Genomic DNA, 14,191 nt, shown 5'->3' with positions numbered 1-14,191 from the left:
CTCTCTCTGCCTGCAGTTATTTGTAGATGTGATAGGCATTTAAAAATAAAGTCTAAAATAAGCAGCAAATGTCACTTGAATTTCCTGGAGCATGATGAGTTAGATCCTCTCAGAACAATTTTGTCACTTTTTCCTAGCCAGGTGGATAAAGAATTCCCTTTCCTCAGGGAATTAATTTCATGTTTACCTTTTCCTCTTAATAACTTCCAGTTATTTTCTTTCATGTAGAATCTTACCATGGAGACGGACCTGACAGCTGCAAATGGCAAAAAAGTCAAAGCACTTGAGATATTTGCTTATGCTCTGCAATTCTTTAAGGAACAGGCATTAAAGGTAGGGTAATGCTTCCTTATCTAGATTTTCTGTATTTATAACTGGTATAAATGTGAGCTTAACACTGCTAACCTTGCCAAGCTTTGACCTCAGTAGTATTTGATGTAAACAAAGCAAGGCAGCTATAGAAACTGTAGGCAGGCTGTGGACTCTGAAGAGCTCACAACAGCCTGAAGTGATTTCCCTTTGCACAAGGGAAGCTTGATTCAATACTAGCAAGTGTATCACTGTGAAGCAGAGTTCTGAGTGTCTTCTTACCAGCTTAAATATTTTCTACTACTTTTTTAATGGAAAAAACATTGATTGGAAAATAAAATTTAAAAGTGCAGGAGCTGAAAGTCAGGAATTAAATTTGAGTCAGGGTCCTGGCCTTGTCCCCTATGCTTCTGCTGCTGGCTCGATGGATTGTTCTGTGTTCATGCCAGGTTCTCTCATGTTAGAGTTTGGCACTGTGAAACGCAATAGAATGGGCACCTACAGACATCTCCTACCCTGACCTGACTTTGTTGTCACCGATTAAGCAAAGGGAAGTTGGATGAACTGGATTTATTTTGTAATGGAAAGATTATTGAAAGCTTGTTTATAATTTGGTGACTTGAATCTCACTGTAAGTCTGCACAAATATGACCTGCTGAGGTGTACAAGCTGGCTAGCCTGGTGGAAATAGTGTAATTACAGTGGTGCAATGATCTGTAAAGGCCGCTTGATTGCACTGAGAGGTTCAGTATATTACCCTATGTGGAATTCTGCACCAGCAGAGATATATAGCCTCCATTACCCAAACCAACTCGGGTACCTTTGCACAACACTCCTTTATTCTGTTTTACACAGTTAAACTGTAGTGTGCGTGCCAAAGAGCCGCAACTAGGCTGTGGTATTTTGGCCCTGTGCTGACCCTTTGCAGGGGTGAATTTCATGTTGTGCTGTGAGATGCTGTTTGGTTGCCCTGATCCTGAATGCGCATTTATGCAGAAAATATAACAAGCATTAGGGACAGCCAAAAAGTAAGACAGACATCTGTAGAGGTGTAATTTGTAAATTCATATTGTGTTCTGATGGACTGCCTCCATTTATGTTGACCTCTTTTCCCCCGTCCCCCCCGGCTGGTGTTGTTAGGGAAAATGCATTTTATTTTCCATTTCCCATTTGAAATGTTGCAATACTAATTTTTTTGTAGTATTCTTCTTGGGTCATAAGATTGTTTTTCACATTCTTCTATGAAATACATGTCCCCAGCAAACAGTTTTTGAGATTTAAAATCTCACATAAACAGTTAAATGTGAGTTAAGTACACATTGGCTTCAAATGCACCACTGTAATGTCAACGTAAGCATTGTAGTTGCTGGGTCAAATCAGAATGTTCGTCCAACCAAGCATTGTTTAAAATAGCCTAGTTGTTAAAAACTAACCTACTTCTTTGAACGGGTTTAATTTATTCTCTGTGAGATCTTAGTCTGTTCTTTATGGCTACAGAGAAACAATCCTACCATTACAACTCAGGCTCCTCATATTGTCAAAGACTTATTTAACTAGATTTTGGGGTTGATTGTGGAGTCGCAGACCTGAAGCTGTGCATAGTCAGGGGAAATTCTTGGTGAGGATGAATGGTGTTGGGTACAATCCTGTGTATTCACTGTGCTGCCTTTCTCAGGGCTACATCCTTTCTCAGTGTTAATAAATAAATCCCTGTGATTTATGAGTGCCTGCTGAAACTAATTAGACAAGTGATGCAAATGAACTGTTACTTTGGACTATAATCTCTCCACTCCTAGTGCCCTGTGTGGTATAAAGGTCCTACTTTTCTAGCATGGGTTTTTGAACTGCAGCATAGCTAAACAAACACAACACCTTGGCACAGCGCAAGCAGAAACATTTTTTTACATTCTAAAGGCCCGTTGTTCACCTTTCTGAACCTTTCCCTGTTTGGATGGAGATTTAGATAGGACATATGGTAATGACATTTTACTTGGAACCTTTCCCAAAACATGTCAGTATATCACCTAATTTGCAAATGCAATACACGCTTTCCTCTTTTTAAGGGGGCAGGGAAGGACAGTGAAAGAACTAAACTAGTCTTGACTGTTTGCTTAAAGCAAAATTTTTAAGGAGCAATCAGTCTTTTTTTTTTTTTCCTTAAAGGGTTTAACTGTACCTTCACCTTGTTAAATGAGTTGTAAAAATTTGATTTAAAGGTAAGTAGTGTATAAAGAAGTAATTGAAAAATCCAGATTGTAAACCATAATGTTCATCAGTGATACCTCAAATATTTTTCTGTGTATTAATCGAGATGCACATGTGAATTCTTGAAACTAACAGCAAGTCCCACACTGTGACTAAGAATGTACATAAATGTTCTGTAATATTCAGCAGTGCATGAGCTGCTTTTGGAAAAACTAACTTTTCTACTTCATGTTAAGCAGTAAACTCTTCTGTAGGCCTCCTTGAGAAGCCATCGACCCTAATCTCAGCTTTTGGCACGGTAAAGCATTCTTGACAGGTTAGCAATAATTCTGATTTATAGCACAGATGTAACAGGAAAAAAAATAGAAAAGAGAAAGTTACTGTTACTGGAGCCAGCAGAAAATAATGTCCCCTTACAAAGTTGACACTCATAATTTTGCATTCATCTCTATTTTTTCTTTTATTTAGGAGCTCAGTGACCAAGGAGGCTCAGACTTTGAAAACACTGAAGTAAGATGGGTCATTACAGTGCCTGCTATTTGGAAGCAGCCTGCAAAGCAGTTTATGAGACAAGCTGCCTACAAGGTAAGATTACAGGCTGAACATAGAAATGCCCCTGTAAAGCCCTAGTTGATTGACTAAATGATACCCTGTATTTGGGACAATTAGGTCTAGTATAAACTGTATAAAAATGTCTAGAAAAGAGACTGAGTAGAAACATTGAAAGAGAAGTTAACTCTACCAAGCAGTAGCTTTGTCATCCATATTCACCTCTTAAATGCTTTTTTCTTTCTACTTACTTTTATATATTGCTGTCCCTCACTGCAGACTGATGTTTTAGTCATATTGTACACTGTATTCATGCTGAATTCAGTGCACATGGGACAGATGCAGTTTGAGACCCAAGGGAAAGCTGATTTTAAAATACTGGACACAGTTTTGTTTTGATATTTTCTTTAGGTCATTGCAGACTTCCAAAGTTTTAAAAAAAAAAAAAAAAGGAAGAGGAGGGAAAGCAAAGAGCTTCCTTGGTGGGACTTTTTTTTTCCAGTTTCCGTTTTCCCACAGTAGGAATGAAAGGACTGTGAACTGGATAGTCTGGATATAAAATTAAACTCAAATGTTATTTTCATCAGTGAGAGGTTTATCTGCATTTAACCCTTTACCCCAGCCCCCCTCCCCCGAATATGTGCACTTTCCATATGCATGTCCTTTATTTCAAATTCAGTTTGCGTCTTTGATACACGAGATGTACACATTCTTCTTTTCATCAGGATATTAAATTTCTATTTTATTTATTTTTGGTCAGAGACTTGCGTAACCCATTGGCAGCAGCTATGCGATGCACAGTTTATAAAGTATCTAGTAGTTCATGAGTAATCTGCAGAGTGCTCCTGGGAAGCACCCAGATTTTTGGAACTCTGTTTCTAACTATCTCTAATGTTGAGCAACATTTTTCTTAACAGTCTTTATTGTGGGATTGCTAATGCTAGTGCCAGAAGCAAAACACTCTTAAAGTTCTGATGGAAGGACACGGTTGTAGGTAAATCTGAAACACTAGAGACCCGTTCATTATCTTTGTATATTGTTGTCTGCCTGCTGTCTGTGTGCATGTGTGCTCGTGAACCGGGAGCTGTGTAAGGAGCAGGGCAGAGCAGGGTAGATCTCTTGGCATTTCTCATTTGTGGCACAATGGAATGTTGTTAATTAGTGTCTGTGTCTGTGGTTGTGTCTGTGATTGTGTACTTTTATCGGCAAGCTTGATAAGTAGCAAGGACTGACGAGGCTTTTAATTTGGGGTGTGGTGTTTACTTGACACAAGTGGCTGATATTTTTTGAAGTAATGGGGACGAAGAAGAGTGCAGAAAACAGAGTTCTGCATTGCCATTCAGTCTTTCAGGTTCCTGTTGCTGGGCCCAACATGTTCCTCAAACCAGTATGTACAGACCGATCAGAAGCTGCAGCCCTTGTTGCTAGCTACTGGGACATCCAAGTCTCATCAAAATGAGAGCTTGTTGTCGTACGAGTAATCAGGGTATCAAGTAGAGAAAAGTGTGAAAAGGCAGTGGTAGAAACTCTGTACTGGGAACACACTGAGGTACAAGCACTAGTCTAAACTGAGGATTAACTAGTGGAAAATGTTAATGAGCTGTGGCAATCTGCTTGAGTAATCTGTGGCAAGTGATGTGGCTCTAAGAAAACAAAAATATTAACAGCTTCAGTCATTGGATCACAATATAAACCCCAGCCTTTCTGGAATGGTTAAGTGGCTGTCTAGGCAAAGCTAAATATTGCATGAAATTACTAAAATCAAGTAAAAAGTGTTGTAGATCTGCATCTGCACTCAGCCTCCATCAACTTTTGTACAGCCCACAATCTTAATGCCTCTCTGACATACCCTCATCTCTGTTTTGCCATAACAAAACATTGCTACCCTGGAAATCTTAATCTGCCTAATGGCTCCCATGATGCCCGCTTCCAGCTGCTGTGCTGCTTTCTCATTTGAATGGGTAATCTGGGTGTTCCCTTCAGCTCACAGTTCTTCCTCTCTCTTTCAAAATCCTGCTGAGTCTGTCTGCATGACAGCTTTTCCTGCCTGTACATACTGCTGAGCTTTCGTCAAAGTTGTCACTGACTTTGCATCTTGGTTACTGCAACATCATTTCCTTGGCTTTGACAGCTATAGTCTGTTTTGTAGCCTTGCATTTGACAGGGAATCAACCTACGTTTGACTCCTTCATTTGTGTCATCTCAGACATAAGCTGCATGTCCCAGACATGAATATCTGTAATGCTAACTCATTTTCCTCCTCCGAAACCCTCTCTAAAATGCTGATTTTTGTCACGCCTACAAGAACTTCACCATGATTGATCTACTGATATGTGAAAACTGATCCTCGCTGCTTCTTGCTGTTACCCTGCCTGCCCCATCTGTATTCATCTATTGTACTTTTTGTATTCTTAACTCTACATTTGAGTTGTTACCTCTTCAAAGAGTTATTGATTTATTCTCATTTGTCTTGCTCTCTGGGGCTTCCTGAGGGACTAAGTCTGGTAGGCTGTAGAGATCAACCATGTCCTTATAACCTCACTTTGCTGAATCAAAATTACTTTCTTCCTGAATAACAGTCCACAGATGCTTTTTCCTGTCCCTCATGCTTAATTCCTATGTATCCAGGGAGAGTTTGAAAGCTGTGTGACAGCTGTTGAGGTCTGGTCACATTTGGAGAGAGCTCTGTGGCAAGAACAGTGTGTCATCTCTGTAGGACCCACTTTGGTTTAAGTTTCCTTTCCCAAAGTGTGTCCTGCTGGGATTAGTGTACATTGCATCTTTGTTCACTACATCCTAAATAATGACTTTTAGGATGCATCGCTCAGGTTTCCCATTGTCCCCCCCCAGTGAAATATAAGGCATCATAAATAGCATTAACTTTTCTTGTTTCTGTGTCCTAGTTCTGTTTCAAATTCTTTGCTTTGGTGTAGCTCTGTCTGAAATGCTGTATTTACCAGTATTAGAAGGAATTCTATTCTCGTGAAGAACTTGCGTCGTGAGTAATATATTCAAATTGCTGACATATTTTCTTATTTAGAAAATTTGGCGATGTGGTCTGGTTGAACAGCAGGTGAGAGGACTCCATGCCACTCATGTGGGTGGGACCTGCCCTTATTCTTGTCCTTGCAGAAGCAGCCAAGTGCAACTACCTACACTGAGCCTGAGTTTTAGACCCCAACGTGAAATTTCCTGCCTGTGAACATGGCCTGGTATTTACAGCCTCATCAGAATGGCCTGTTGTCGTGGTTTAGCCCCAGTCAGCAACCAAGCACTTAACTGCTACTTAGGAACAATTAAAACATCTCCACATTATCACCACTGTTTCCAGCAAAAGTCCAAAACATAGCCCCATACTAGCTACTACAAAGAAATTTGACTCTATCCCAGCTGAAACCAGGACACCTGTGAACATGAACACGAAACCAGGATCCTGCCTCTGTGTCACCTGGGTTTGTACTGACACAAGAAAATTCAGTGTTTTGTTAGTCTTGTGTTACTGATGACAAAAAAAAAAAGAAAGTGTGTCCACTAATGGAAAGGTGAAACTGTAAAAGTATTCAAGGCCATTTGTGTAGAAAGCGATTGGATCTAGGTAGGTGTGAAGAGTTGGTTCAGTTTTAACAGCACTTTGCTGTCTTAATATATTACTATGAGCAGCACTTTTAACCCCTTATCCAAACAAAATTCAGGCACTGTAGATTGTTTATTAAGGGAACACAAGATCCAGTATTCTTGGCAGAGAATGTTTCTTTTTAGTAAAGGCATTCTTCCACCTCACCTTTCAATACAAATTCTTTGGGCACAGTAAGTGAAGAGCAGAATCTGCAGGCTGGGATTCCTTGAACATTCCTTGAACGTGCCCCTAAGAATTTTAAGGAAGAGTTTGGAGTGTGACAGGAGTATGTGAATACAGAAGCTATAAAATAACAAAGTAAAACATGGCATACCAAATGCACTCAGGGCAGAGCAAAGGAAAGGGAAGGGTAGTGTGTTTTCATAAATGTGCTTGAAATATTCTGTAATCTTACAAACATCAGTTAGCTGACTTACTTAGAGATATTGAGGGTTCTTTTAATATGAACTGTTGATTTTGAAATGGAGTTTTAGAGTGCCGAAGCAGATTTATATTCCAATTACAAACAGCAGATGAAATTGTTTGCATGCTAAGCTCGTATAAATAAACAGAGAAGCCATCTAGATTATAGGATTAAGCACGTGAGACTGGAATTCCAGAGGCTTTCTTTAACTGGCTCCTACGCTGAATATTTATTAATGTTTTCACATCAGTTTCACCATGGAATGTGCATGATGCAAATTGTTTAACACAGTGTTCCAGGGTTATATTACATTACATTGATCAGTAGTACCCTGCTCTGTAGAAACCTACAGAGAAAAGTAAACAAATTTGGTGACAGAGTAATGTGATGGCACAAAATATCCCTTGCTAATGAAAATATATATGTTGTATGTTTGATTTTAAAAAGATGACTAGAGAAGCTTAACCAGACTGATAGCTGTAAAGCTGAGGTATGCTTATCCTTTGTATTTGCCTTGGTACATCAATCACATGCAACTAAAATTTATTTGTCTAGGCACAGTGAACAGACTTCTGCTATAAACTACATAAAAATGCAATGATGTTCAGGCATAAGCAGCACTGGGAAGCTGGTGATTTGTTTGAAACGGTACTTGTAAGTGGACACAGATGAGGCAGAAGCGTGTTAATGCATCGACCATCCTGATTATTTGTAGCTTCTGGGGTTCTCTTGAGTCCACGCTTTCACTTTTGTGATATTAAGATCTTTTTAATAAAAAAGATTAAAATGTTTATTGAGTGATATGTTAGGGAGGATTCTGCATATTGTAGCTATGTTTAATTAGGAAAGGGTAACTAATTGAGGAGTGCAGATTACAGAGTGGGAAACTCAGCACAGTGGGAAATGTGTAATAATTGATCTTGGTTTACACATTTTAATTACCCAGCCAGGTTCACATGAAAGCAGAGGCAGTTGACAAAGCCATCTGTTAATGCAGTTCTGTACATTTCTCATTTCTGTTTGTCCACTTTTGTGGACAGGCTGGAATATTTGGAGGTTTTCCTTTTATTTTGCGAAGCAAGTAAAACAGGAGGTTTTCACAGCATTCTAGGAAAGAGTAGGTAGATGGATCTGTGCCTGTCTTATAAAGCTGTGAAACATGTTCTCATGGTCTTAGAAATTGCCTGAAAGGGCATTGGAACCAACAAAACCAGCCAAAAATTAGAATCTTCCCTCTGCCTGGAGGGAAGCCTCTGCTAGACGGGGTTTTCCAGCAAAAAGAAGAAAACGTCAGTCTGAAAAGCTTTAAACTACAATCAGGAGCGGGGTGTGTGTGATAGAAATCTACAAACAAATATAAGTAAGTGTGGACAAGTTCTAAAAAACTGGTGGGTAGGATTGTTTGCAATAAGTTCATAGAAAAGACAATGGAGGAGGATAATAGATTGGTATAAAAGACATCTTAGATGCTGGTATTCAGTTACAAAGACAGAAAAGAAATATAAGCTGAAAGTGGAACTATAGTGAAAAATATTAAGCCAAAATCCGAAAGCCCAAGGTACAATATAAAGATGCAACTAACAGGAAGTAGCAAGCATATAGTTTTCTTGGTGAAACAGATCTCAGTCAGGGCCACTTGTGCCTCTAACAAAATTGCCCTGAGCCATGAGGACCTACAATGAAGTTATTTTGAAACAACGGGAAGGGGAGAGCCTGAGACACTGGGAGGATACTTAAATAGGAAGAGAGTTTACTTTGTGGCAACTGGTGCATGTTCGTAGTACAAAAAGCATTTCTGGGATAACATAACATGAAAAATTGAAAAGCTTATGAGAATTTAATGGCTTCATTTTTCTAATGCACGCTAGTCATAAAATTTGCAGCTAATGTCCTCCTGCACCTTGGGGGATATAATGCAGCAAAAAATTCATAGTAAAAAAATTCATAGTAATGCCACTTGGAGCTAAGCTTTCATTTGCTGCACAAATGTGATCTGTGGCAGTAGTCGTCTGGGACTGAGCTGCAGCGACATCACCCTGGTAGAAATCTGGACTCAATGCCACTGTGGTCCCATTTACCATCAACCTGTCAACAAACATAACCCCTCCCTTAGCGTGTTATTGTTCAGCAAAATGTAAGTCAGCTTTAGTAATGTTAATTTGCATTTATCTGTAGTCCCAATACCTGTGAAAATTTTGGAGGGCAGGGCAGGAAAGGGCAGAGGCACAACAAAATAAAGAATTCGGAGATTTTATGTATGCTGCTGTGCAAAGAAAAAAAGTTGGTGATTCAGAGTCTTGTGGTTGTTCCTTGCCTTGGAAGGGATACAAGATTCTTCCCCTTAGAAAACTGCGTCTACATATCTGGAATTACTTCTGAGACCAAAATGTGATGGACTAGATGTGATGTCCTAAGTAAGGTCTGCTGCAGTTGGTGGCAATCCTTTGTGTCTCACAAATACGAGAAAACCTTTTCTCTCTCATGATGACCCAGAAAGCTTGTGCCTTGCCTGTGTGTAGCAAGAAATTATATATCTATCTTATCAGCAGTTCAGATCAGCTTTTTGAGAATTAGGCACAGATCAACTGCAGAACCTTCTCCATGCATTGTAAACAAAAGTGGGTTTAATGCTGCCTCATGATTGGTAGCCAGTGGTTGTAATGTGGATATTTCCTTCCTTATGTTCCAGTTTCTTTCCTCCAGGCCTGCTCCTTAGCACACGGTACCATACTAGTTTCCAAACCACTATGCTCAGACATCTGCTCTTGGAATAATCCGTCTCACTGTTATAACCTCTGAGTGTTGCTTGTCTGCAAACTACAGAGCTCTCCTGTAGAAAAGTGAAGTATAATTGGAAGAGGACAATTTTGGATTTAAGATAGCAACAGGAATAATCCTCTCATCATGCCCCAAAGTATTCTTTATCTCTGTTTCTGTCTGAAAAGCACCCACTTCTAGAGATTCAGTTCCAGTGAGCATCTTCTAAAGGCAGTAGAGAACAGACACCCCTACTGAGGGTACATGAGCCCTCATTTTCTGTTTTAATAAGGACACCAGAATCTTTTCCATTGGGAGAGATTAAGGGCAGACTGCCATACAGTGCAAAATGGCCACTGAATTTCACGCCCCTCCTCCCAGTAGTTGGCAAAAGGCAGCCGAAATACTTCTTGTTCCCACTGAAAGTGTTATATGGATGTACCTCCTGATGATGCACGTACCAGTACAGGGGAGAAGAGAGAAAGCAGGAGGCTTATGACAGGGATTTAGGCTCTGTGGCTGTATCAGAAAGCATTCAGATCGCAGTCTGTGTGAAGCTTTGGGTGCTGTCTTGTGCTGCCAGGAGATGTGGCAGCCCTTGCCCATCTCTGTGCAGCCTGTTGGAAACAGATGTGAACTCTCAGTGAGCCAACACCACTCCTGAGGCTGGTGCAGATCTAAGCTCAAGTGTATGAGCTTGCTGAAGTACATGCATGAAGAGAGGAGTCAAAGACTGAGGGGTAAAACAGGCAGTGGTATGTGTACACAGTTCCTCCTGACACTCTTCCCAGACTTTCCCACAGGTGCAATACACACTCTTTGCTACGTTTTTATCTCTTTGATTTCTGTCTGTCACCTTTGCCAAGACAGAACACTGATTCTTTCCTTCGATGATAGGCCTTGGGTCCACAGGGCCCTGTAAAACCCTGAAGTCACCTCCATGGGAAGTTCAGCATGAATCATCTTTTCCTTTGAGGATTCAACAAATGACCAACAGTCCTTCAAAAATTAAAGATGTATTATTTTCAATGAAAACATAACTTCAGAAAAAACAGCTTGTACACATTTCTGGGTGATTTGCTTATCTTCTCCATGGGCAGTCTGACAGTTGTAAAATAGTTCAATATTGACCCAAGGGCCTTTTTCATTGAGTTGTAGAACATGTCTGCACTTTTTGGGGTAGGGTGACGTTCCACTGTCAGAGCTGTCACAGAACTGTTTTAAACTACACATTTCTTCAGGTTTTTGAACTAAGACAAACCAGTTAAAGGCCTTCCTCTGGCTGCGAGAGGAGGGTGACATTTTGGAAGGCTTGACAGAGAGGAGTCCTTTTTGTCAGCACTGTTGTTTTCTGCAAGAAGCTGTATTTACCTTAGCGTTCGGGCTAGAAGTATAATCTTAATTCCTGTAACATTTATATAGAGAATACTGTATTCTTTCAATATTCTGCAATTCTGTTAGTGTCACATATAGGGATTTGGCAATATTTCCTGTTCTCTGTCCTCTCATTGCTCCTACTGCCCAGGAGAGCTTCATGTTTCCCTGAGTAATACTTCATACAGCTCAGGAGCCCTTGCGGTTATATGCTTCTCTTCCTTCTCTGGATTCTATTATGCATTTAGAAGTTTCAAAGGTGTGTATTACATCCTATGTTTAGTAAATTTTATTGTTTTATAAATTAGAAAAAGGAAATTTTAATGCAAAATCCAGAAGACTACTTGATGAGTATGGGTTTTAGTAATAGAATCAAACAGTACTTACGGTCTCAAAGAATTCCGAAGTCAGGTTGAAAATACAAAGACTAGATTATTAAAAATAATGTATAACATGTAAAGTATAGAAAAGCACTGGTAAAGCAATCTGTACTCTTAGCTGGGCAGCAGCAACCCCAGGCAAAAAAAAATAATTGAGGCAGTCTGACCATGCTTAGCAAAGGCATTTATCTCAATCAGACAGCTGAGCCATCTGTAACAGATTGGTTCATCTAATCAGTGACCACACAAATACAGCAGTTCTGACTGAAGCCAATGCAACTCCACAAAACCCATTATTCAGAGTGTGCTGAAAGTAAGAGTCACACTTCATTACGGTTCCAGGTGCCACATTTATCTTGCTTTTCAGAATGGGATAATGCCATAGTTTCTAAACAGCCATGAGGAGGGAGCAGTGCTACAGGCTGTGCTTTATTTCTTGCCGTAGGAGTAGTTTTATTGATAGGTTAGTAAACAGAATTGAAATATCAAATGGATTCTGCTTCAATCTGAAAGAGCTTGCTAAGTATCATGGTCAGGTGTGCGTATGATGGACAGCCAGCTAGATTATTCAGAGTCCAGGTGCACCCCATTCCAACAAAGTTCAGCAATATCTCTGTTGTAAACCTTGGTATTGAGTTGAATACGCAGAAGTTGATGCATTTTCTTTAGTGGACTGGTTCACAAAGTCTGGTCTAAATGACTTGCAAAACGTTACATGGGGAGCTTGTAGCAGAGCTGAACGCAAAAGAATTGAGCTTTGAGTCCAAATCTGCTATTTGTATTTGCATGCTTTTAAGCACAAGACCATTTTTCTCTACAACCAAATACAGGAAAATTAATTAATTAGGAAGTAAATTTCCCACTCCGACAGGACACCGACTGAAGCATATGGGTTTTTTTTGGTGCAGGTAGTATTAGTGTCGTAAACTCGTGCATTATTGATGCATTAAACTAATTGCTTTCCCTATATTGAATCATTTTTTAAAGTGACTGATGGCTGATGTTTAAGGCTAAAGGACTGCTTAAGGCTTGTGCTCTTTATATTTTCAGACTTTAAAAGTGTAGGTTTCAGATTAAAAAAAATCTACTGTGATAAATATTTCCTCTTGATCTCCAGACACATAAATAAAAGTTCTAATTGCAGACATGACTGAACCCCTGTTCCTGTACAGAAAACTGTGAGGCCCTGAATAACCGCAGGCTTGTTACAGCGAGCCTGGTACTGCTGTCATACTGTCAGGACATGATGGGCTCCCTTTCGCTGATATAGGCAAGGATTTGACACGGCATTCACAAAGACAGGGAATGAGAAAGTGTGTAGGCCTTTGGTGTTTGGGAAAGATTCCTACCAGCAGTTCTGGTCTTTCTCAGTGTATAATACCTGTGCCATTTTAGAATCGTGGAAGAATTCATTGGAAGTGTTTGCTGGAGATCATCTAGTCCGACCTTCCATTTGAAGCCATGTTATTGCCAACACCAGCTCAGCAGTGGCTTTGTTTAGCTGAGTTTTAAAAATCTCCAAGGACAGAGATGCCTCTGTTCCAGTGCTGCATCACTTTCTTAGTAAAAAAGGGTTTTTGTAATATCCAGTTATAACTCTACAAGCTGCAAAATGTGGCTGTTGCTCCTAGTTATATCTCCTGGCAAGAGTGAGAAAAGTTGTGTTCTGCTGTCTTTGTACCTGCCCTTCAGATAGCTGCAGGCAGCTATTAGATGGCTCCTCGGCCACCTCTTTACCAGACTAAAAAAACCCAGCTCACTCAGTCTCTCCTTACAGAACGCGTTCTTTAGCAGCCTTCCTTGAACCTTCTCCGCTTTCTCCATGTCTGTCTTGAACTGAGGGGTGCAAAAGTGTTTGGTTGATAACCTTTACAGAGCTCATTCTGTAGCCATTACTCATAGAAACTAGTAGTCATGAATACTTGTACTGAGAAGTAACACAGAAGTAAGTGCTGTAGTAGAGGGCTGTAAGTGATTCTAGTGGTTTCTTTGGAATTAATAATAGTTTACACAGTGATTACGTACTTTTTGAATTTGGTATCTAAGAGTATCTTCCACGTAAAACTAAGTCTAATTAAAAAAAAACAGCTAATCTAAACCTCTTGCCCCTTCAACATATATGCTCTTGCACAAACTCTTAAATGGGGAATAGTGTTGCTATTAACTGGAATTAATTTATATCTTGTCTGGTGAAGTTCACAGAACCAGCTATATGGGTACAAGTGTGAGGCACCTTATAGTAATCTGTCTTGATTTCCTGCAGGTTAGAGGATTTCACCTAAAAACTCCCTTCACTGGAGTTCATAGCTTCTGAGTTCTACCTTTGAAGTGTGAGCAGCAGTGAGTTCAGCCTACTTGAAGGCTGTAGGAAGGCTGGGAATTTTTTGTGGGTCAGTTCCTTTGTATGAGCTTCTCAGATGGGCAAGCCCTGGGAATTCAAAATGCACTGCAAAGCCTGTGCTCTGGTACCTTAAAAGCAATAAAAAATTGTATAAGTACATAGTAACAGTATCTACTTCATGGCAGAAGGGGAGATATCTGGGATCTCAAAAGAGAGGTCTCAGGGTAATCCCAAAA

At 40.0% G+C, this 14,191-nt stretch overlaps 1 protein-coding gene across 2 annotated transcripts in view; it reads left to right on the top strand.

The window, feature by feature from the left end:
• HSPA12A (heat shock protein family A (Hsp70) member 12A) overlaps nt 1-14,191 on the top strand; it is a 59,394-nt gene that overhangs the window by 23,192 nt on the left and 22,011 nt on the right. For both annotated transcript variants that reach the window (XM_064464233.1, XM_064464232.1), the window contains exons 5-6: nt 229-333; nt 2,983-3,099. In XM_064464233.1, the coding sequence (XP_064320303.1) occupies nt 229-333; nt 2,983-3,099 (222 nt within the window). The remainder of the gene's footprint in view (nt 1-228; nt 334-2,982; nt 3,100-14,191) is intronic.

This window comes from Phalacrocorax carbo, chromosome 12, assembly GCF_963921805.1.
Source record: "Phalacrocorax carbo chromosome 12, bPhaCar2.1, whole genome shotgun sequence".
Taxonomy (NCBI): domain Eukaryota; kingdom Metazoa; phylum Chordata; class Aves; order Suliformes; family Phalacrocoracidae; genus Phalacrocorax; species Phalacrocorax carbo.
Note: the sequence above shows the minus strand (reverse complement) of the source record. Positions and strands in the feature narration are given on the sequence as shown.